General features: G+C 49.2%; 1 protein-coding gene across 1 annotated transcript in view; it reads left to right on the top strand.

The window, feature by feature from the left end:
• Nucleotides 1-1,374: 1,374 nt before the first annotated feature.
• Nucleotides 1,375-23,276, top strand: part of LOC125953302 (uncharacterized) — a 46,754-nt gene continuing 24,852 nt past the window's right edge. The window contains exon 1 of the mRNA XM_049682776.1: nucleotides 1,375-2,055. Within this exon, the coding sequence (XP_049538733.1) occupies nucleotides 1,944-2,055 (112 nt within the window). The 5' untranslated portion in view covers nucleotides 1,375-1,943. The remainder of the gene's footprint in view (nucleotides 2,056-23,276) is intronic.

Raw genomic sequence — 23,276 nt, 5'->3', positions numbered from 1 at the left:
GAAATAGAAAGAGAGAGAAAGAGAGAAGAGAAAAGGGAAAAACGTGAACGGGAACGAGCGGGTAACATATATCCATTTTCCGGACCCGAGAGGAAACGGGGGATGCTTTTTAGCTTAATGCCATGCCCCCGCGTCGAGCCTTTCAACAACAAACGTCGAAAGAGCAGTCAACCCACCCACCAATACCACCCTCCCTTTGCTACCCCCGTCGATGGTCGTTGTCATGATCGCAGCATTAGTAGCAGGCGTTTCGGTTTTCCGAAAGTGGCGAAAATGCGAAGACGAAGACGAAGGCGAAAGGTGTGCGTGTCTGTTCCGGCGTTCAGCGAAGCGAAGTGGTGTGCGGGTGTGCTCTTCGTCAATATTTACCTTCGCTCATCGATATGCAGCTCACCCCGTGGTGTGGCCGCGTGGCACGCATCATCATCATCGCCTTCTTCTGCTTCTTCGCAAGGTCTTCTGTCGGTCCGCGATCGTTGACTTTTGGCGCTGCTGCTGCTGCTGCTGTAGCGACCAACAACCACCGGGGATGATAATCGGTTGCTGGCTGGAAAGGCAAAAGCAGAAGAAAAAGGAAGGAAGACTTCCACTACCACCGCCAAACCACCGTCGGTTTCGTTTCCAGGAGAATTCTAAGAGGAAAATTTTGTGAAATTTCCTTCGACTCAAGACTTTTGCGAGATGTTCTCTCTGCGACGATCCGAACAGAGAGGGGGGAGGCTTTTGGGTTACAATAATCGTAAAAAGAAAAAGTTGAGTTGCCGCTGCCAAGTTGCGTTAGCTTTGCCATTAACTAACCTCTTTCCCCATCCCCCTCCCTTACGCTCGACAACCCCTCGACGGTGTGTAAATGGATTTCGTTTCAGGGGGCGCCGGTAGCTTGACTCTCTCACAATGCCGCCCGTTTGCACCAGGATTTAGAGCGAGCGCTCGCGGTGTGGTGTGCTTCTTGAAACTTCTTACTTATGTTAAAGCCAAACCACCACCACCACAGCCGGAGCCTGAGCCAGACACACACACACACAAAGAACACGCGCAGCGCCGAAGCAAGCAAACAAATTGAATTCGTCGGTTGTCAGGTCGTTGATATCGATATCGGAGTTGGCAGTGCGACAGTGGCCGAGTAGCTGTAGCAGCAGCAGCAGCAGCTTGAGATCGTCGTCGTCGTCATGACCGTGCAAGAGGGAAGGTTGTTTGTTTGTGTGTGCTTTTGGTGTGAGTGAACGATAAAGCTCAGATTTATCCACAACCACCCAACAAGCTTTGGCTGCGGAAGGGGTGGTGGTTCCGTGGTCTGCCCTTTTTTTGGGTTTGAAAATGGTAACGATTTTTAAAAATTTCCTTTCCACATGCAGCATAAACAGCGTCGCGAACAAGTGTCGTTCGAACCTCGACGTTGAGGCGAGTAGATCAAGCGAAGCAAGCAGTAAAAAGTAACGACGAAGAGCGCTGCGTTCGGTGCTGGCGCGAAGACAAGCAGTGCGTGTGAGAGAGTGTGTGTTGCTGTGTGTGTGTGTGTGTGTGTTGGTGTGCATTGATAGCAGAGTGTTGGCGACTGTGTGTTCTCGTAGGGGTGGTGCGAAGGGGTGTGTTAAGTGGTTGCTGAAGTGTACACTGTGTCTGTGCTATTGAATCGGTGCGTGTGTGTGTGAGTGTGAGTGGGTGTAAATGAGGGGTTGACGGTGATAAGAGTAAAGAGAGGCCAGCAGCAGGGCTGACGGATAGCTGACGGTTGTTGTCGTCGTCGTCGTCGAAGTTCTTTGTTCTGGCTGTCCAGGTCGGTGCGTCGGAATTGTCTGAATTATCCCGATCCCCTCATCGGGGTGCAAACCAGAGCAGTTCTTTTTGGGCGATCCGACTACTCCACTCCCCTCCACTAGTCACACTAGCAACAGCTACCCCCGGCTCGCCAGGGGTGCTGCTGCCTGGTGGATGGTGGGAAAATGTGGCTGGAAAAGTGGGTGCTAGTGTACTTGCTCACGCTGTTCAACTCGCTGGACGGATACTTTCTGGATAACCACCATCTATCGAACAATGGACGGCATCGGAGAAAAGGTAAGCGGCAGCGTGCATTCGCATTCCCATTCGCATTCCCATTCGCGATTTGATTAAGGGCATTGATTGTCTAAGGAATGATGGAGGCGCCTGGTGCTCCACATGGAGATGGAGGCGCCTAGTCGCTTGTAACTTTTTTATATTGAAATTATCCCCCGGAGGAGGGGAACAGACTCATAATCAATTCAGCACCTCCACCATTCATCCGCTGACAGGCTAAACAATTTAACTAGTTGACCGGTGTATAAATAATCCACCTTTGGTGGCGCTGAACGGGAAATACTTTCCGATGATTCTAGCCTTTAAATATCCTGCCCGTCGGGGGTGTTTGTGCGATAGAATCTCCGGACCGACGAAAAGGTCATAGTATCACACCCATCCTCCCCAAAAGACGGCCTAGTAGACGGCTGGTCGCCTTGCTTAGAAGCTTTAAGGGCCACATCCCCATCCGGCTATCCGGGGAGGGTTTGGGAACCGGAATATAATTAGTTTGCGATAAACAATTTAAATGTCACCGGGGTTCATTATTGCTCCACCTGGCGAGTGACAACCTGGCGAGTGTACCGTTTTTCCCGAAACATGAAGCACCGGCCGGCATGGCTTGACATTTTCCCTCGCTTTCCCTTTCCCCAACGATCCAAAAGTGCTCTCCCTTCCTTCTACCTCGTAAAGCGGTGCTGTGTGCGTAAGGCGTTTCCGTTTGGTGATGAAGCCTTAGGAAGTGGGAGGGAGAGAAAGAGAGGTGGTCCGTGGTGGTCGTCCGTGACTGGCGTTGGGCTACTGGCTGTTGAACGGTTGAACGAAAAAGCAGTTCCAGCTCATTAAAATGTCCCCGCCCTTCACTAAGAAGCGCGCACCTCATCCTGCTGGTGGTGGTGTTGGTGCTGGAAGCCAAGCCTGTACCAAGGCGTAGCCGCTGGCGGTGCCCGTCCCTTTCTTTACCCGGACGGAAGGCTGGCTGGTTGGCTTTCATTGGAGCAGGAGAAGACTTATTGGATAAATTAATTACATTTCGGTTTTTCTGCGGTTTGGGCCCCGTTGCTTTTGGCGATTCACTTTCACCTGAAGTGAGTGGCTCGCGGTGGTGGTGGTGCAAAAATGGTGGAACTAAAGTTGTGCGAAATTTGCAGTGGGCCTGTCGCTTCGCAGAATATTGATCCATCCGGTTGGTCCTTGAGCGTTGTTTTCTTAACAGGGAGAGCGAGAAAATTGAACCCTGAGGTGAGGTTTGCTGATTGAAATGTGAACGGTTTCGGTTAATGGCGAGCAAAGACAGAACGGGGCAGCAAGCTTCACGGTCCGGGAAGCGGAACAACAAACCGATTTGGGTATTCGATTGAATACCTTTCACCAACACTTATTACGCTTCGATGCGTATCTAATTGGGTGTCCGTTGGTTGGAAAGAACTGCTCAATTTAATCGATGAAAAACAGTTTCAAATTCATTTCCACATCAAACCACACGAACCAAGCTAAAGCAAAGTCCTCCAATCGGCCACCTTCTAATCGACAGCCGAGCCGGGTTCGTGTAGCCGACTCCTGCCGTTCCGGTGTTCCGGAAGTGACATGCTTAACACAGTCCAACATGCGTCCAAAGTTTACGGTAGGCAAGGTGAGAGAGTGAGAGCCGCAGGAAAAGTTTGCATTTTAAACTAGTTCTCCTCGCGGAACGCTTCGTCCGAAACCACAGCTAAAACGTGTGGGTTGCTGCTGCTGCTGCTGCTGCTGCTGCTGCTGGGGTGTGTGTTAGAAGGAGTTTATGGTGCTTGTGTCGCTGCTTACAAGCACCTTAAACGACCACTCTGCATAACACAAGCAATCAAGCGCACCTTGTGAACACACCAGGCGGTGAAGGTGTTCCACATGCACACACACACACGCACACACACGCACAGCGCATACAACACAAACAAAACAAAACCTTCTTCCACCACGCGTACCACGGTGTCCATATTGAGGGGTTCAAGGAGTAGGAACAGCAGGAGACAGGGAGTGAAGGAAAACTTCTCTCCATGAAAACTAGTTCCACCCGCGGCGTTTCGAAGTCACTCCGAGCACACGAACGGTGAGCATGAACCTTTCCCCAAGACCCCAAGACCGGTTAGCGAATCACCACCACCACCAGCAGCAGCAGTAGCGAGATGTGTTGCGAGACAAACGCATAAAGAACTCCATTACATATCGCGCGTTGGCATGCCGCGACCTTCGCTTCGTTCGCCATCGCGCAAAAGTCGAATCCTTGGCCCCCTTTTATTGTTCTAACAAACCTGGCAGGGGGGAGGGACCGATCACCCACATGTACGTGCGTGCGTGCGTGTGTCTGTACGTCCGGGACGTTGTGCACTGTTGTGTGTGAAGGCATTTCCGGTAGCACCGGGTTTCGCTCCCGGCGCACCAAAAACCTAACCTCTCGGGGGAAAAGTTTCTCGGAAAAGTTGTGACCAACAGGGGTGGCCAGGATGGGGGGAGAGCACCGAAAGCAGGAAGCCGGAAGCCGGCCCTCTGGTGGCAAGCGCTCCGTGATGGCAAAGATGAAGATTGTGGAATTTTGATAGTATGTAATGAACATGTGTAAAATGGGGTCCAAGTGTGTGTGTGTGTGTATGTGGGCGAGTGTGTGTAGGAGAAATGGGGTTTTCCCTTCCTTTACATGCTCATCTTCCGGCGGCAGCGGCGGTATTTTTTTTCGCTTCGCTCCTTCGATTTTTTTGTTCCTTTTGCTTACCCTCTGTGTTTGGAGTGTAAAACGTCGTCCCACCACCGGAAACACGACGCTAATAAAGTGAGTCAGCCCCCTCCCCACCCCGCGGGAGTGACAATCGCTTCGGAAAACCCGGGAACCATTTTCCATATTCCGCGCTCCACCCGAATTGTGCTGAGGAGCGACAGTGTTCCGCAAAAATTTCCCAAACTGTCAGCCATTTTTTTTCTCTCTCGCAACCCTCGGTTCCGTCCCTTTGCAAAGGGGGGGGGGGAGTGGGGTGGAGGGTGTCTGCATGCCATCCAAGTGTCACTTGAGCACGGGGGAGGGTTTTATGCATATTTTCCACCGACTACTAGCGACTCGGTGTTAGTGAGCGACGCTACGACCTACGGTGTGAACGAGATGCCAAACGCCGAGAACTTTCCTACCTGACAAGAGCTCTGAAGGACATTCCAGCACCGCGCGCGCGCGCGCCCAAGTGAAAATGGGTTTCGAAAAGCAGGAAGAGGAAACCTCCAGTTACCAGGCCAGTAATTGGCCGGGAGTTCGGACGATTGCAATGGACTTTCGTCTGCTTTGCATTCCGGGACTGTAAACGTGTGCGAACCGTCGGGGCGTTGTGGACCTGGCGTGGTGGTCTGGAGGATAGCGGAAATGAATACCTGAAAATGGTTGTCTCCGCACATTTTTCCCACCCCCTTCGAAGAGAGAGAGGGGGAAGGCAAGTCCATTACCGTGATGATGTTTCGAGTGTGTGTTCCGTTCCTGCAAGCAGACGGCCGGAAGCCGGAATAGTGTTCGTCGTCGTTGTTTCCGCTGCTTCTGCTGCCATTCTGTGCTGCTTGTGATTGCGGATAACTCCATTTTAGTTAGCATTACGTGTGTTTGTGTTTTTGTGTGCAATAAGCAATCATCAATCTGTCGAAGCAATAAATCACGGGGACGGTGGAGTAAAACCGAAATATGGAAAATTAATAACCAAACTACAATACAGCACAGGAAGCACACACACACACACACACATACACGCCCAAATGGAGCAGAAAATGATAAAACTTTCATTCCTCGAAATCGTCGGTTGATTATCTTTGGCGATTGTTGCCGTGGCGTGCCGTGCTCCAACAATGCTGGCATCAAACATTGATCATCGCGAAAAGAAAACGATGGGATGATCCCGCTACCCGAAGTCAGTGTCCCCCCCGGCGGGAGGCCTGGGGATGGGAATCGATTACAGAACGCGAAACGGCGAAACGGCGATTGGATTGCAAACGATACTGTTCGCGGCCCGACCCTCGGCTTTGTACGTACAACATGCAAAGTAATCCCCGGAATCGATTTGCTGCTCGAATCATTGCCCGGAAGGCCCGGTGCTGGTGGTGCTGTTCTGCTGACAGCTTTTTGCTTCGCTTGCTCGTGCCATACAGAGCACGACTGGCATGTTACTCCGCAAGTCAATGCCGTCAAACGCCAGCAATCGAACAATAGCCCCCGCGATGTGGCTCGTGTAAATCAACAACAGCCCGTCCTGTGCTCGATCGAATCGACAATCGATTCGATCGCGGCCACGGAATCACGGAATGGCGTTGCTTTGCGAGAATGGAGTAGTGGAAGAGTTAATCGCAAAATAAAATGAAGGACAACAATTGAATTACGTCACACAATTGCTAACGGATTGAGCCATCGTCTGTCGGTGCCAGTCGGTCTGCCTGTGTGTGTGTGTGTGTGTACTTGGTGGTACGAAAGCATAAACGACGAGATTCGCTGCATGCAAATCCGGTCCGGTGAAGGAGAGGTGTGCTTTTCGAACGTTCGACCATTACCGTGATCACTCGGCACCCGCTCGGCGCACGGTGGGTTCTCGGTCGGTGTTCGCTTTTGTTGTTCGATTCCGGGATTCCCTGCCCCCCGCGGGGGTTGGTGTGAATGATGCACCATCCCACAGGGAACAGGAAACTGCATCCATCCACTCCTTCGAGTGGTTTCAATTGCTTTGGGGGAATCTCGCTACGTATGGATGTATGCAAGGTTGGAGTTGTTGAGATTGAAAGAATGCACCAGGGGGTGGTGGAAGGTCGCGGTCCTATGGTGCGATGGACGATCGCTCGAAGCACCCCGTTGTGTAGCGCAGTCGAAAGGCCAGGAGAGAACCAGAACCTACGGTACGATGGTTCCGGAAACTGACCTCGAACGTGGCATTCCTCGTCGGGCTAGTGAGCATCATCCGGCATCGTCAGCGACGACGACGACGACGACATCATCATTGGCACCGTGAAGCGATGGCAATAGCAGTGGATGGCCAATCAAAAAGGAAAACAAAACGTAAAGGTGAATACCATCGCGAGCGCATTCCAGGCAACTGGCGAGCACCTTACCTGCAAGTACAATTGCATTCCCCCTCGAGGGCGGTGTGGTAACTTTTACAGTTGCAAGGAAGAGAAACGGTTGGTATGTCTCTGTGGCATCCTGTGGCGCAGTAACGGAGCACAGCTTGAGTCAAGTGAGTAGCAAAAACGCATCACGGTGCACCGCCGTCGGTGAACCATCGTTGCACACCTGCGTGACCAAGTAACAGAGAATAGCTTCTCCAAAACCACTACCACGGCCACCGAAGTGGTTGGTGTAAAAAGGGAAAAAAAAGCACGCGATGGAAAGGTTTCGCGAGAACTCATCTCGTTAGAAAGGTTAGATACAGCTGCAGGGAAGCGGTCCATAACGAAGCCTTACCTCGGTTGCATCGGTTTGCTGTGGATGATTTATTAATGCGCAGCAGCGAAGAAGGAAAGCAATTCTTGGATCGCGGATTGCGTCACCTCCGTGCACTCGCGTTTTCCGGTGCACTCGCGTGCACGCAGCAGCAACCGGGGATGGAAAACGGTCGTCAATCAATCGATGCGGTTCGATTTGTTCCCTCGGGTGGTGTACGGCCCTTGCTGGTGGTGCCGAGCGGGTGTACCAATAAATTTGTTCAAATCTTGCGCTGCAATTGCGTGCCACTGGGCAGGAACGTTTTGCGTTCGTGCGTTCTAACCGATTCGAAAGGATCTTTTAAGCTGGCTCTAAACCTTGGTTTGCTTCGTCTACGGGCAAACCATGAGTGATGGGGCGAACCATCGATTTTTTTTTTGGAAAACACTCGATTCTACCCTTTTCCGTTGGACCTGCCAGGGAAATTCGATTTTTCCGTGTTGTGGAACTCGATTTATGAGAACTTTAAAGGTACGTAAATTGCTGACGAAGGGAAACTTAAAGACGTTCTCAGGTAGAGTCGACTTTAGCTGTTTCCACAATATTATGCGGTTTTGTTTTGGTTGAGTTTTTTTCCGGTGTGTGGTAGTATTTTGAATTACGAAGTATTTTTGATATTCACGATGTTTAGAATATTAGAGATTGTGTAATACATATGGTAATTACATTAACATTTAGATTTACTATGAGGATATTGATTTGAGTCGATTGATTGAGGTTGAGTCATTGATTGATTGAGGTTGAGTCAGCCGGGTCAGCTAATGTTGACTATATTGCTTTTCATAGTGAGTTGTGATTTCGAACTGATACAAAAATGGAGCGCAATACATATTTTTCATATTTAAGGATACATTTTGTTTGGCAAAAGAAATACTATGGATTGAACTTGGTGCTATGAAGAAATTGATATTAACATGGGGAGCTAGCACACGAAAAAATGTTAATTCAAAATGATAGCTTTAAAGGTATTTATCTACTTTTTTACTTTACGAAAAACAAAAAACATTTGGAGGTATTGTATGAAATGGAATTATAAATAGTGAATTAATTCGCTGATTGCTGTCTTTTGGGAGCATTTGTCGTACAATACCAATGCCAGAGAGTAGAAATGTTGGACTAATACAGATAATTGCTAACGTAAATTAAAACGGTTGAATGCAGCCCTAATGAAAAGATTGACGAAGTCGATTGTTTTATCGCAATTGACGGTCTCACAAAGTTAATTTTTTGTACCAAATCTTGACGATCGAACAAACATGGAAATAAAATCGTCAAGTTCAAAGGTGCATAGTAGTTTACGGATAAATCGGGAAGCATGTAATCAATATTAAATGAATAATAGCCGCTATCCGATAACTAGGTTGATTCTGGTTAATCGAAACGATCGTTTGTGTCAACAACATCTCAACCGATGATTAAAGCAGAGTTCGCGTACACGATACACCTAATGAAGCCAAGTGTATAGCGCTGTAATGGATTAACTTGTAAGATAACACGAGTGAACACAGTGTGGAACAACGGGCCTACATTAGGATGAATGTTTTATTATGTTAGGCGAAATGGCGTCGAGCATTGGATCTGTAGAAGCACATGAAACGGAGAAGAGGATTCTCAATCTAATTAAAGGATAACGTTTGCTTTTCTAGCATAATTAAGCAAAATATACAGGCGAAGATGGTTAAGTTAAGTATGTTAAGCGTATGTGTAGCTGTTCTGCCAAGGAATCTTATACTAACAGAAGCGAAAGATTTGCATACTCAATTTGAATAACACCAAATGAAAGCTATGCTAACAGATCAACCGCCAGTCGTCTGTTCAAAATCGATTCGATTTAGCTCTCGCTGTACGATGTTAAGCGAATTTGTTAATCAACTCCTCACACTAGAATGGACCCTCTGCCGGTATCGCAGTCATCAGGTGGTCAATTGTCATCGTAAGACAAATTCCATTTCCCAACCAATGCTTAGTCACACAGGCTCTGTTCTCCGATGATGATCCAATTGCTCACCTTCCTAGAATCCTCTACAATCACTTCACATTCATTGACTGAACTCCATCTGACTTTTCCGCAAACAACGATTATAGCAGCATTGGGTCCAGTGCTTGTAGAGATACTGGGTATGCTGATACCGTACCAGCATGATTGTTCCGAAACAAATCCCGTCCGGTGATGGGTTCGATGCATCGAACAAAATCGGACGGATATCAGACATCAGACAGGATCAGACACCCGGATGAGCTTCCGGTCCCGGTTGCTCCGGTGCTGAGCTTTTCAAGAACCCAACAACGAGCCGGGTGCCGTCGTGTCCTGCCCTGCACCAGCTCTTCTCCAGCGATCCCGATGACGTTGACGAGAAGCTTGACTAATGGTTATTCCCCACAAGATGCCGGAGTATCCTGTCGTATCCGGAAGCTCTTCCATACAGGACGTTTTCCCCTGACGTTGTTTGACGTCTTGCATCGATGCAACCGTAGAGGAGATGCGAGATTGAGAGTACACGTCATTTTATCGCTCGCCCCGTCGTACCAACAGGCCGGAGCGGCATAATTGTGCTCGCAAGTGCCAGCGCAGCGTCCAACCACCGTTGAGTCGTATAAGTTTTCCCAGAAGTTTCCGCTCCGTTTCTATACATACTCGGCGTCTGCTCGTTGGGCGTCTCGCGTTAATGGATGACGCGTTGCGCCACTGCATCTCAGATTGCCGGCTAAACAGGATTAATTAATGAGGTTCGTTACCGGCCAAACTAGCTAAACTACTGCACACGGAGTGTGTGTGTGTGTGAGCTCTGGTGGTCGTTGGTTGGCAGCGGTTGGTGGCAAATTGCATCAAATTGAATTCGAATTCAATTTAACCCGGTATGCGATAGCACAGGGCCCATATTTTCTCGAGGTTCATAGCGATAGCGCAAGCACTACGGACGCTACTACTACTGCTGCTACGACTTCTCGGCCTCCGTAACCCATTACACAACAGGGCCAGAGCCGGAAGGCATTAATGTTTCGCGCATCTTAGGGCGGGCATCTTGGGCCAACAACATCCGCTGGGTCCGCTGGGTAATTCAGGCTCGGTCCCCCCTCTCCAGTCAAGCAAGACAAGCGACCCAAGCAGCAACGATGACGACGACGACGACGCCGATGGCATACGGTGCTGTGCTGCGCTGCTTTACTGTGTTATGTTTGTTAAAGTTTCACTAATTGCTAGCTCGGCCTCAACGGCCACCGGCAACCGAAAAAGGGACAGCCAGACACCGGAGGGTGCCGGAGCAGTTTTCATAATTGGAATGGAGCGGCAAACTGTTTATGGGACCACTGCCGCCGCCGGGGATCCCTTTTTCAGGCGCACGGTTTCATGGCCCCGGGGGCGGATGGTTGCTATGGTTGGTAGGCGGTGCGGTTGCCGAGCATTTTGAGGTTGGGATTCGTTCGTAGATCCTACGGCGCGTCTTGGGCTTGGGTTTCTTCGTTGGATTCGAAGGTACGGCCCCCGGGGATGGTCACGGGATTTGAACATTTTGACAGTCCCGCAGTACAGGTTTGAGGTTCGAGCTCTGGCGGTATGGTTGCGGTAGCTTCTCGTACGGTGCTCATCATGTCCGCTTTCAAGTCCGCTAAATCCAAGAATGATTAGTAGGCGTTGCGTTTTGTAGAAAATCATTTTCGAAATATTTCTGCTTAGCTCGAGCCTCGAGGAATGCGTGTTCATGGCAGTTGAGGCAGGTCTTTGAGGCAATGTTCGAAATCACGGCTCAAAGAAGTCCTTTCGAAGGTCATTCAGCTAAACGAAGCACTTGCGGTGGCATGTCGTCAGTGAAGCTTAAAGGTGAAGCAATATAACAAATGGTTGCTTCAGCAGAAGCGTATTTCATTTCCACAAAGCCAATGTTTCTGTTCTAGCAACGCTTCGGATGAGTATCACAGAGAATTTGTGTCACAAATTCAGCCACAGAAACACATTCCCTCCCACCCCAGCGCATCACATTCTAGTGACCTATTTTACCCACCCTTACGGACTAAACCACAAATGGCAGTACATCTGAGGGATTTTCCGCTATTAATTGCACATGACATCTAATCACCGAGACCGGTCGGTGGTAGCCATATCCTCGGCCCCTGCCCTGACCGACATTGGAAGGACGACTGGCCACCGTCGACAATAGCCGTTGACGTCGCACGTCGAGCTACACTGTTCTCATAAACTCCACGCCACGAGCACCCTTCGCAGTTAGATAATGCGGAAGCAACCGGATGTGACCCTGTTTTTGGAGGCCCTCCACCCCTCATGGGTTCCGGTGTTCCGTCGGGCGGGATGTGTGGTTCGCAAACACTTCTACGCCCTTGAAGGTGAACGAAAAGGGGATGAAAGAGTCTTGTGAGAGGGCAGAAGAGAAGCTAGAACGATTTAGTGTGATATTGGCCGCCTTGACTTCCGATTTATCTTTTCTCATCCACTGCTCGTCGTGGTGGTGGTCGATGTGGGGTACGGGAAACGTCTTCACGTAAAGGACGCCACTCGCCGGGAGTTTGTCTTCTCGGTTGGCGACCGACCAACCGACCAACCGACCGCAAGCGAATGAATTGCTCTCATCCGTCACATTGGCGTATCGATATAAGATAAGACTCGTAGGTCGGATCGGTAACGCCGGGCCCCTCCCTTTGGACTCCCTGGGAATGCTGAAACGCCATCGCTCGTGATGGTGAGAGCACGAAGCGCGAGCGAGACACGAACCATTGTGACCCGCGGTGCTGATGAAGACAACGCAGTTCGTGGCCTCCAAGAAGCAGAAAAAAACAACGACTTACTCGAGCGGCAATTATGAGGCAATTGATTTTTGGACTAAAAATAACAATGTTTAACCAACACCAACAGAACGCTGGTGAGGGTGGCGGCTGATTATCCGGATAAAATAAGGAAAACAACGGATACTGATTTCCGTCGTTCCGGGGTTTTTTTTTTGTGTCCCATTCGAACGAAGCGTTGCAATTTGAAGAAATTGGTTTTCAACGTCGTAGAGGGAAGGTTAGTCGCCAGGAGTTGCCACCCGCCGCGATGAATGATTTATTTCATCGAACCATCACCATCGCCATCGCTGGAAAGCCAACGTTGATGAATCCGCTCACGTACAGCCGGGCTTTTCCGGACTTTCAAGGATTTACCCGAACGCATCCGGTCATCCGGAGCGATCGAATCCGGACCGGGAACCATTCGGGGGGGGCTTCTTCTTCTTCCTATCTTCCTATCGCCATCGGTGAGCCGGAGCTGGTGGAACTTTAAAATCCATCAATTACGGTCCCTAATACCGGGGAGCGGGGGTTCAACATGGGGGCTACCGTCAAGGGTCTGATCGATCCTTGATCCTCACGGCCACGCGCCCTTCGTCTCTCTCTCTCTCTTTTTCTTCCCTTCTTTTTCACTTGCTACCGATGGAATCGAAACACCTTCATCCTCAGGTGCGCTGGTAGGGAAAGGGAAGGGTCCAGCTGGCTGGCTGGCTGGCTGGCTGGCTGGCAAGTTAATGGGTGAGGTGGCGTGGCTAATCTTCACCTTCCGATCGAATGGGGGTTGGGGAGGATTTTTCCCGTCCGTCCGTCCGCCCGAGAAATCAAAAGTCCTGACCAAGGGCAGAAGTGCGCCGGAGCAGGAGCAGGAGCTGCCGGGGATGCCGCTTTCGCTTTCGCAAAGATAAGATGACCTGGGTTTTTAGAAATATCTTAGGATTCGGGGAAACTGCTCCACGGAAAACTTTTCATCTCACTTTACACACACAGCAGCGAAAGTGGAAGCCATTTTGCCTTCTCGTGGCGATAAAAGAGATGGAGGAGGAGGCAGTGAAGCAGGTTTTCCCGGAAAGCGGCCAAAAAGTGAAGATGTTGAACCCTTTTATTTCAAGATTTTCTTTCGGATTTTCTTTTCCGCCGCTCATCTTCCTTACAGTCTGGGGGGGCTTCTTGCCCCCCTACACGCCTTTGTCTGTCTGTCTGTCTGTGCACCGAAGGCCTTGGGCTTGAGTATGGACTTGAAGCTTCCGAAGCGAATTCCTTCAAATGCACGAACGTCATGCCATGGACGGGGCCGGGATGAGGGGTTAAGATATTTATAGCCGGAAAAGTTTCTACACGTTCTACTTTTTGGGAAAGATTTCCGGCTCCAGATACGTGTTGGGTGGGCTTCTCGACACAATTTCACCTGACGGCTGATGCTGGATGGCCGGTGCCGGTTACGATGGGGTGCGATGGGGTGTGCTGGTCGTTCGAAGAAAATGCAACATTATCAACGACATTTCTATGCTAATGAATTGAAAGATTTGCTGGAGAAATGGGCTGGCGGTAGACGCGGGGCTGGGGGCTGGTAAAAGGAGATGCCAGCTGAACCCTAATTGGTAGTGGCCTTAGGCCGGATCGGGGCGGAAGTGCGCCCCTCTCCTTGCGCCCGACGGAAACGAGGTGTCAAATTTACGGTCCTTGTTAAGCGAGTGCTTGAACTTACATTTCGGCTTATCATACACTTTCCATCGGGGTTTGCTCAGGCCCTCCAGCAGAGGTTTGTAATGAATTCATGGAACAGGAATGCGAGGATAGGGAGTGTTTGAATCATGAAGGCAAGATATCTTTACTGGGAGGGTTTGATAAAAATAACAGTTTTATTGGTCGAGTTGATCAAAGCACTTTCGTTTGCTGCGGTCATATGATCTGGGGTTTGTCATCCGATGCCAAGTTAAATGTTGCTCTAAATATATCCAATAATTCGCAATGCAATGAAGTTGGAATTAGTGTAAACTCATTTCTTTAGGAGTTAAACAACATATGTTTTTTTTAAATCAACACACATTTAAAACAAACACATTTGGTTGTTGAATTATGCTTGTATGCATCTAAACAACTGCAAGTAATCAAGTGACTGGATTTTACAACAATTTCTATGGTTATGTAACAGCTCAGGTCGCGTGAATCCTGATTACTAAATCTTTCGCAGACATCCGGATTATTGAAGTTGTAAAACAATGTCTTAATAACTAACTTGCTGTGATGCTAATGGTCAAATCATTAAGGAAGACGCTCTAAATTGAACTATTAGTTTTGAGATTTTTCATAAATTTCTCTGATTTTTGTAAAATATATTGGAACGGATGCTCCTCTTTTTAAAGCCCTTATATGTAATGAGTTTAAACAGATACAATGTGCACTGTGAATCATCGAAAATGTTCTACGCTAGAGTACAAATCTGAGTACTAAATAATCAATTTATAGAGGCAAACGGAATCCGACTTCGGAAGGCCATTTCACATTCGAAAAAAATGTGAAAAAACCCATTGTACTTTATATTCCTTACATTCAATATTTATGCATTTATGCTCTGTAAGCGCCTGAAAGATTGTATATTTTCGAAACTGGAGCATATTGTTCGATTCGACATCGCTTAAGCATCAATATAAAAATGTATCTAATGTACGGAAAGCGTTATTTAACTAGGTTCGTAAATTGCCAGCCTCAACAGTCTCGACTCTTAGTCTCTAGAGGTCAGTTGCAGTCCTTATTGTGTCTCATTTTAATTGCTTAATTATGTATGTAACGATCCGGCGACGGTGTTGCCCGTTGTTCTGCATCAAAGCAAACATTGCTTCCAAAATGGTGTTTAGAAGATGACACCTTCGACCGATTATGAGCCGACCCTCAATGAGTAGTACCATCTGTTTGCTGTAGAGGTCGTGTCACGTCAAATATTTACATTTATATCTGCCCCATCATTTGCCTTTCACAACGCTCTACATACGTTGCTTTATGGTATGATTTGAAGAAGACCAGAATAGCAGAACAAGATGACATCTAGATTGCAAGAGAATTTCATTTGGAATCCAAAAAGCAGGACAAAAGGATGAGCTGCTTTATGTCTGCTGCTTGGTGTTCAATCGAAAGGTCATACCGATCAACAGAGAGAGAGAGAGAGAGAGAGAGAGAGAGAGAGAGAGAGAGAGAGAGAGAGAGAGAGAGAGAGAGAGAGAGAGAGAGAAAAAAAGCTGATCTTTGCTACCAAAAACACCAACCAGCAAAACATTCTGTTCAATGGGTGCGATCAAAACAGCTCAATGGTTCCGAGAAAAAAAAAAGCAAACCATCTGTTACTCATCCTTGTCAGTGACTGCCTTCCGCCATATTGTCTCTCTCCAGCTCCAGCTCGTTGTTGAACTCTTCATTACTACGGCTGCCCGTTTGCCCGCCTGCGAAAGCTTCCTTGCAATACGGTATTCCCATTCCGCGCACCATTCTTCGCGCAATCTTCTCTCTCGTGTTCGATAATGTTGTTTGGTATTTATTGCCCCACGGAGCAGTGGGCCTGGAGCCCCTGGTCTGGCTTGGCGCTGGCAAAGTGGCACGATTTTGGAATACAAAACGATTGCCGGCGGGTTCCGGAGCGGGAAGCCTCTGAACCAGAGAATGAATACAGTATGTATGGACCGGGCCCCCGACACCTACACCTCCTGCATCCGGGTTTTCCGATCTTCTTACCCGCCATTTGTCGGCCTCCGTGTCGTGGGACGGGGCTCATGAAACATTCACACTCACATAAGATGCACACGATCCGGTCCGGGGGTCTGTTCGATATGTTCACTCGACGCTAATGTGCGCCACCGCACGTCTTCATCTGGTGACCGGAACCGGGTCCAGACCTCTCCGTACTCGTGACAGTATACGCTCCCCGGTCCCGGGAATCTCCGTAGGTCCCGTGACCCGGCTCTGCGCCGAGCATAAATAATTAAGCAACATTCGTATGAAAATGTATTCCAATCACGTCACGTCGCTCACCGCTTTCTTTTGTCCGCTTCTTGGCCGCGCCTGCAATTGCTTAACATGCTTTGCTGCTGTTGTGCTACCTTCCGGAACTACTTTCGGCGTTGTGTGTGTGTGTGTTTGTGTTGTTGACAGAGCAATGGCCACAGCATCAGCTTCGTTCCCATTTCGAGTTGAGCATAAAAGAAGGAAAACAGTCGCGGCACATAAAAGCCGCAAATTAAATTTCACCCTCACGCATACATACACAGTCGTGAGCGGTTGGTTTGCGGTGTGCGCACACGACGGCATCAAGGAATCAAGCACTCCAACGGCCACCAATGTCAACAATGAAGCGGTGTAGTTGCTGATGCTGCGAAGCTCATATGTTTATGTGGCTTCAACGAAAGCTCTCGCTCTCTCCCTCGAAATGATGACAACAACAACGAAGACGACGTTTCCAGGGGGGACAGCGGTGAGGAGCAGCAGTGGCCGTGGCCACGTTCCGTTTGCCGACGGAGATCCAGAAGGAGATCAATTTTCCCGCTCGTTTGACCCAATCATCATTCAGATGATTAACTTTCGTTCACTCATCACACCGGAGATCATCATCTTTCGTTCTGCTCCTTGTTGCCTTTCTTCTTCTATGTCTTTTTATGCCTGGATACTATCACTCATCCTCATCCTCACCTTTCCTCCCGCCCCACAACAAGCAGCAACATTTGAATGCCCGCGTGCGTGAAAGCCAACGAGCCCCTCGTGCCCCCCAGAGCCCGGTCCAGGAAAGAAAAATGTCATTGTGTCGGTTAAGGCCACCGCTTCGGCGATCCCGAAATCTTTTCTTTTTTATTCACTCTCCCCGGCCACCCACCCACCATTCTAAGGAGCGCATATGATTTATGAGCGACCACTGACGTACACCGAGTTCATCCTCATCCTTTCTCCCTTTCTCGCTCGCGAGGAAAGATGTAAAGATGCTCGTGCGGTGACTTTCACGTTTTAAGGATATGATAAATCCTTACTCGCTGGGTTGCATGGGTCCTGGGCCCAGAAGGCACTGAGTGTGGCACGAGAGCGATGCCACGCGGATTATCCTTTTGGCTGCTTCCTGCCAGGGAGGGAGGCGAGATGATTTTCTCCTCCCAGCATGCCCAGCATCGCGAAAAAATAAGTGGCAATAAAACCAGCAAGAGAGAAGGAGAGAAAGAGAGTGACAGAGCAAGCGAGATAAAGAGTGAGGGTGTAAAAAGTGGCCAGAAATATGAAAAGTATGATTTAGAACATCATTCACGCGCGCGCGACCAACTCCTGGTGGTGGGAAGGCGGACTACAATTCATGATGTCCACCATATTTCTGGTTTTTTCCTTTTATTTCCCTGGGATCCACTGGGATTTCTTTTTGTTTGTTTCCCCGTTTGACGGTTGACGGTTGACTGGCGGATGATGTATGCTAACAGGGCAGCAGCGCAGGTTATCTCACCTCACACCATTAACCACCGCACTATAGCTGCTGCAGAACAGCTGCACAGTCCATGCTGGGCAGTGCCTGGGGTGGATTACGTGCTTGGTGTGCATGTGGCTCGGGGTTTTTTTTGTTTTTGTTTAGGGGCGGCGCAAGAGAACAAGATTTACTGCGGGTGTGCGTGCGCGCGCGATCGGTAGTAAGGGACAATCATTTAAATGATCATAAAATGTAGCCGCACATATCCAGGCACCATTCCGGTTACGGGGTGGTCCATGGTCCACGCACGCATTGTATTTGCGTTTTTTTTTTGTTGTCTCCTGTCAATCCATCATCCAGATCGTCCCAGATCGTTTCCTGAGGGACGAGGGAAGGCCATTTGCTAGGATTTTTGGGGCAATACTTTAGATGAAATATGATTATCGTTTCTGTGGACTGGGGTTTCGGTTCTAATGCCCACCAATCATACGGATGACGGATTTGATTTGATAAGCAATCCGGGCCCTCCCGGGCGATGATAAGCCCTTACGAAGGGACAACCTTGCAAGACGTAACCGCGACGTTGATGTAGCCAATGATGTAGCAAAATTGTTGATCAGAAAAAAAAGTGACAGTAAATTGGAGAAATTGGCTTCATTTAGTCGAGTCGAGCGATCGTGCTAGTGATCGTGAAAGTAAAAGACACAAAAAGAAAAACTGTTGGCCAATCTACGGCACCAGGAGGACACCAAGACGCTCCTCTCACTGCAGCCCCACTCGCGAACCCTCCCAAAAATCGTCTTATCGTCTAATTAAAATTTGTGATTTTCCTTACAACTCGGCCATTAATTAAAAACTTCTGCTCAGTTGCTTCGGAGTGCCGGGTGCTCTACTGCATTATGCAGAACAAGAGCCGTGCAGAACGGCAACCGCGAAACCACTGAAGAAGAGCCTCGCAATCTCCAGCACCGCAGCCAGCACCGTCTGAGTGTGTTACCAGAGTTTCCATTTTCTTTGGCGTTTTCTGTTTTCTTGTTTCGTGTTTTTGGTTACACATTCTTCCTTCGCTGGTGTGTGTGTGTGTGTAGGTGTGTGGTGTGTGTGTGCCACGGTGCCTCTTAGTGGCTCTCGACATGGTTTTCGTTTTCCTTTCCTTTTTCTTCGTTTTTTCCTTCTTGTGCGCTACGTATCTGTCGCATCGTATCTTGGAAGTGTCTCTGCTACCATGGTCCCTAGCACTAGCGAGGCACTAGCGCGCAGTCCTTCTACGGTTTCCCTTTCTCTTTCTCGCTTCGCCTCCTCCCCTCCCTCCCCCGGGGGAGTGCTTCATTAAAAGCGAATTTCTTAATTCCGCTTAAAATGGCTCCCAGATCAACAATTTAAAACACTGTGTGGGGCTGAGGAAGGAGGAGGCTGAGGGGGCAGAGGCTGGTGGCCACTAACACCGAGGAGCTAATGAGAGGACAGCACACCAGCGGCAGTGCAGCGAGTAACCTGCGGGCTCGTGCTGTGCTCGTGGTTGGTCTTCGTAGAATGATATTACTGAAGCTTACAAGAAGCAGCGAGTAGTCGAGTCACTTCAAGAGGACATACCTGAGAATCTGCGGCTGCTCCAGTGCCTTCAGTGCTGGGGGCCGCCTTCCTCTCAGGAATCACTTTCATTCATTTGCCAGGTGAAGCTCACAAGCCGAAGGTAAATGAAACGAAAAACACACCCGGAGCACGGGCACAGTCTCGCTTCCAGATGGCACACCAAAAGGGCTTCGCATAATTTATGGTCCACAGTCTGGGCCGTATGAAGGTGAATGACGAATGAGCAGCAGCACCACCTTCTGGACCAGGACCAGGACCAGGGAAACATTTACTAGAACATGGATTTCCCAAGAGAGAGAGAGCGCGTACCGGGCGTGTTGTGAAAGTTGCTTCTAGCCACCTGCTGCTGTTCGTAAAGTCTCTCAAGAATCTACTACCACCACCACGATTACTCACAATGGCGTGAGCAATAAAATGTGACCATGTTTCGAATCAATCATAAGACACACCCGCACACACACACACACACGTGCTCCTCAACCGGAAGGTGAAGCAATTGTTCCTCGACAACTGCTGGTAGTAGACGCAAAAAGGGGGGGAAGATAGTGCCGAGGCCGGCACCGGCACACCACGTTTGACATGATTAATGGTGACAGGAAAACAATGAATCAATTACTATTTTTGCATACATTAGGACCGGTGCTCGAGAGCTTGAGAAAGCGTTTTGTTTTACGAGAGTGTTTTTTTTCTGTTACGTCACCAGGACGACGACGACGACGACGAAGTTGACTTCTTGCAAGAAGTCCGGGTCCGGGTTCGGGATGACAAATGGATTACGGAGGTGTAAAGCCGGTGAAGCACACACACGCACACAGTGTCTGTGTGAGTGCGCTTATGGGCCATCATTTAGATGAGGTGCAAATGTAGTGAACGGTATGACAAATGGAATGGACACATGATGATGGAGCATTGGGTCGTTCGGAAGCTCAATTCAATTTGCTGTCCGTTCAATCTGTCCGCGAGTCAATCAATGAAGGTTGATGTATCGTGCCAAATCAATTCAATAGCGATAGTGCAGGGCAGCTGTCACCGGTTGAGACAATGGTCTAACGGTGCAAAATGGTGCATTTCCTTGGCTAAGAATTGCAGCAGTAAGACTTCAAGATGTCTCGAGACTTGGAAGACCATTGGAAGTGTAATAGTAACAGCTGGATCCGACGGTATCCAACCGAAGCAGCCACGAGCTGATGATGTGCAAATCGAGGAGCAGCCATATCGACGATAATGATGATGGTGATTGTGATGATGGTAGCGCTAGAGTTTGGTATGATTGGCCCCGAGCCCTCTCCATTGGGGTTTGATTAAACATTCATTCCAGTGCAATTGGTATGCCCCATTCAATCAGCGCTTATCTTGCTTGCTGCACGCTGCGCACACCCGGGGAGGGAGCCACACGCTTCGCTTTTCCGCCCTTTTTTGTCCGCCATTGGCACGCCGTATGCTCGTATGCGCTAACAGCGACCGGGACAGTTACACCGTATAATGGCAATCTCAATTAACTCAATCGTTTCAGCATTTCACCCGTTTTTGGAGTGGCATGGAATCCGTGTCGTCCAGGTCCTGGTGCTGGTGCTGGTTCCTTACTTCGGTGCCTTAGCGACAGCGACCGGGAATGTCTTTGTTGGAACAACTGATTGTTCACTTTTGCGCTCTCGTCCTTTTTCCTGTCAAATGCCGTTCCTGGGTGTTCCAGGACGTCGTTCGGTTTGGTGCCTTGGTGACACTGAACATAGAACAATGCAACGCGCTTGTACCATTCGTTACAATGCAATGTGATATTCGTTCTCCGAATGGCAATCAGTCGGTTCTCATGATAAGTACTCGAGCACCATGAGCGGGGGAAAAGTATGAAAACCAATTTTGCAATATCCCACCGATCAATCTTATCATCCCTGGCAGACCGGGACTAGATTGTTGGATTAGCAGTCATTACATACGCACACACGACGCACACGACGCACAATGCTCAGGAATGGATTTCAAATTGAGGAGACCGAAAAGCGACTGCTACACTTTCGCTCAATACAACACTAATTACCATCCTGAGGCGTGTCGTCCAGGCCAGACCAGGCCAGATCAGACCAGGCCACACGCCGTACTGGTCCCGATCGCTGCATTCAATTTGCTACGCGCAATAGCGCACGGTACTAAGAGTGCTTTGCGAGTAAACGAAAAATAACAAGCAACAGCAATAATAAGCTGCGTAATTAGCTTCCCTCACTTCACTCACCGGCGATGGGTTTTGTGGGAGGAGTGGGTTCTGTTATGCCTTGCCTTGGCCACAGCATCCCCATTATCATCGCCCTACCGTCAACGTTCGCCGTGGCTGTACCATTAGTCAGTTAACTTCACCATGAGGCATGAGCAGCCGCCATTGCATGCCATTGCGTCTCAAAAACGGAAGGGGGGGCCGTACACTCGAGCTTGTCTTCACGATTTCCTGGAAAGCCTCCGAGTGTCTGGTGTGTCGCGGGAAACCCCAACCAACCCACTTCGTCCGGGGCTTCCCGTGCATGGACGGGGTGGGCGGTCGATGACGTTGATGCGTTCTTAATGGGACGGAAACTTTGAGTAGCAGCAGCAGCAGCAGCAGCAGCAAAGCCAAAGCAATGTTGTAATGAGTGTTAATACAATCACGATGCTAATCATAATGATGGTGATGAGCATGATGATGATGATGATGCTGATGACATGAGCATTTTCTTTTGTTTTTCTTACCACGTCGTTGGTTTTGGTTCCGTTCTTCGAATACAGCGGGTCATCGCTTTTCGCTGCGAAGAAAGGGCTTTCTTCTTGCGGTGCGGTTCAATTAGAGCGTTTTTTCGCTGAAAAGCACTTTAGCAAGAGATACTTACTGCTCATTGTCGCGCGGATGTGAGCCAACGGTTCTTAATTTGAAATTACTTAGTAAACACAACCACTTAGGAGGTTGCGCACAACGCTGCTTGTGTTGGTTTCAGCAGAAAAAGCAAACACTTCTCTATATTTTACATGCGCAGACATTTTCCAAGCAATTCCACTGTTTGCTGCTGCTGCTGCTGCTGCTGGAGTGGAGCCGAAGGACACAAAGGCTCAAACAAAGAGTTGGAATATGGAATCCCCTGTTCCTGTCAATCTGGAAAAGACACACATACACACGGGCGCGCACACCTCGACCACGGAAGACAGATAATCCCTTCATGCTGACGACACGATATGAGAAGAGGAGCACCTTCGCCAGTGATGGTGGTGGCGCTCTAGAGTGTAGACCCGAGGTCCCGAAGGAGGGGTCTCGGCCTCGAGGATGGACGCAAAACTCATTTGGAACAATAAACGATGTTGTCGGGTACTTCGTTGGCCACCAGCGTGTCAATGGGTGGGGCGGATGGTGGGGGCAAAAATGAAAAGTCGTGTTCAACTCCCATTGAGGCTTTCTAATTATGATTGCAACGTGGTGTTCGTGGCAATGAGAACGATGCCAACGATGGTGATGATGATGATGAAGATGATGATGATGATGATGACGAGCACAAACCGAAAACCGCGTCGAGTCAACCCCGTGGCCGGCGAGGGCAATAGCTCGCTAGCGCCCTTACCGCGAACCGAACTACACCGGAATAGACATTAATAGCCGGAAAGCATCAGCGTTTTCACCGCTTTTCCGTTCGTTCGGTATGACAGGACGGTGTGTTCGTGCGTGCGCGGCTGGCGTTGGCTGAAAGTATGGAAATGCAAACTTCATTACCTTCATTGTCAACTTCCCGCAAGTCTTTCCGCCCGAGTGAACCTGTTAGTGTGTGTGTGCTCGCGCGTTCGTGGTTTGTTTGCCAGGAATGGTTGATTCGATGCGATGGGGGAGTCAGGATAATAATAATCCAGCGATTCTTTAATCCAAACGCAGAAAACAATCTGTCGCCGAGGCTCATTAATCTTCCTTGCCTGGCGGGGGGCATGAGTTGGCGGCGGCGTCGTTGGCACCGAGGAACGGCGGAAGTG

This window comes from Anopheles darlingi, chromosome 3, assembly GCF_943734745.1.
Source record: "Anopheles darlingi chromosome 3, idAnoDarlMG_H_01, whole genome shotgun sequence".
In the NCBI taxonomy this organism is placed as follows: Eukaryota; Metazoa; Arthropoda; class Insecta; order Diptera; family Culicidae; genus Anopheles; species Anopheles darlingi.
Note: the sequence above shows the minus strand (reverse complement) of the source record. Positions and strands in the feature narration are given on the sequence as shown.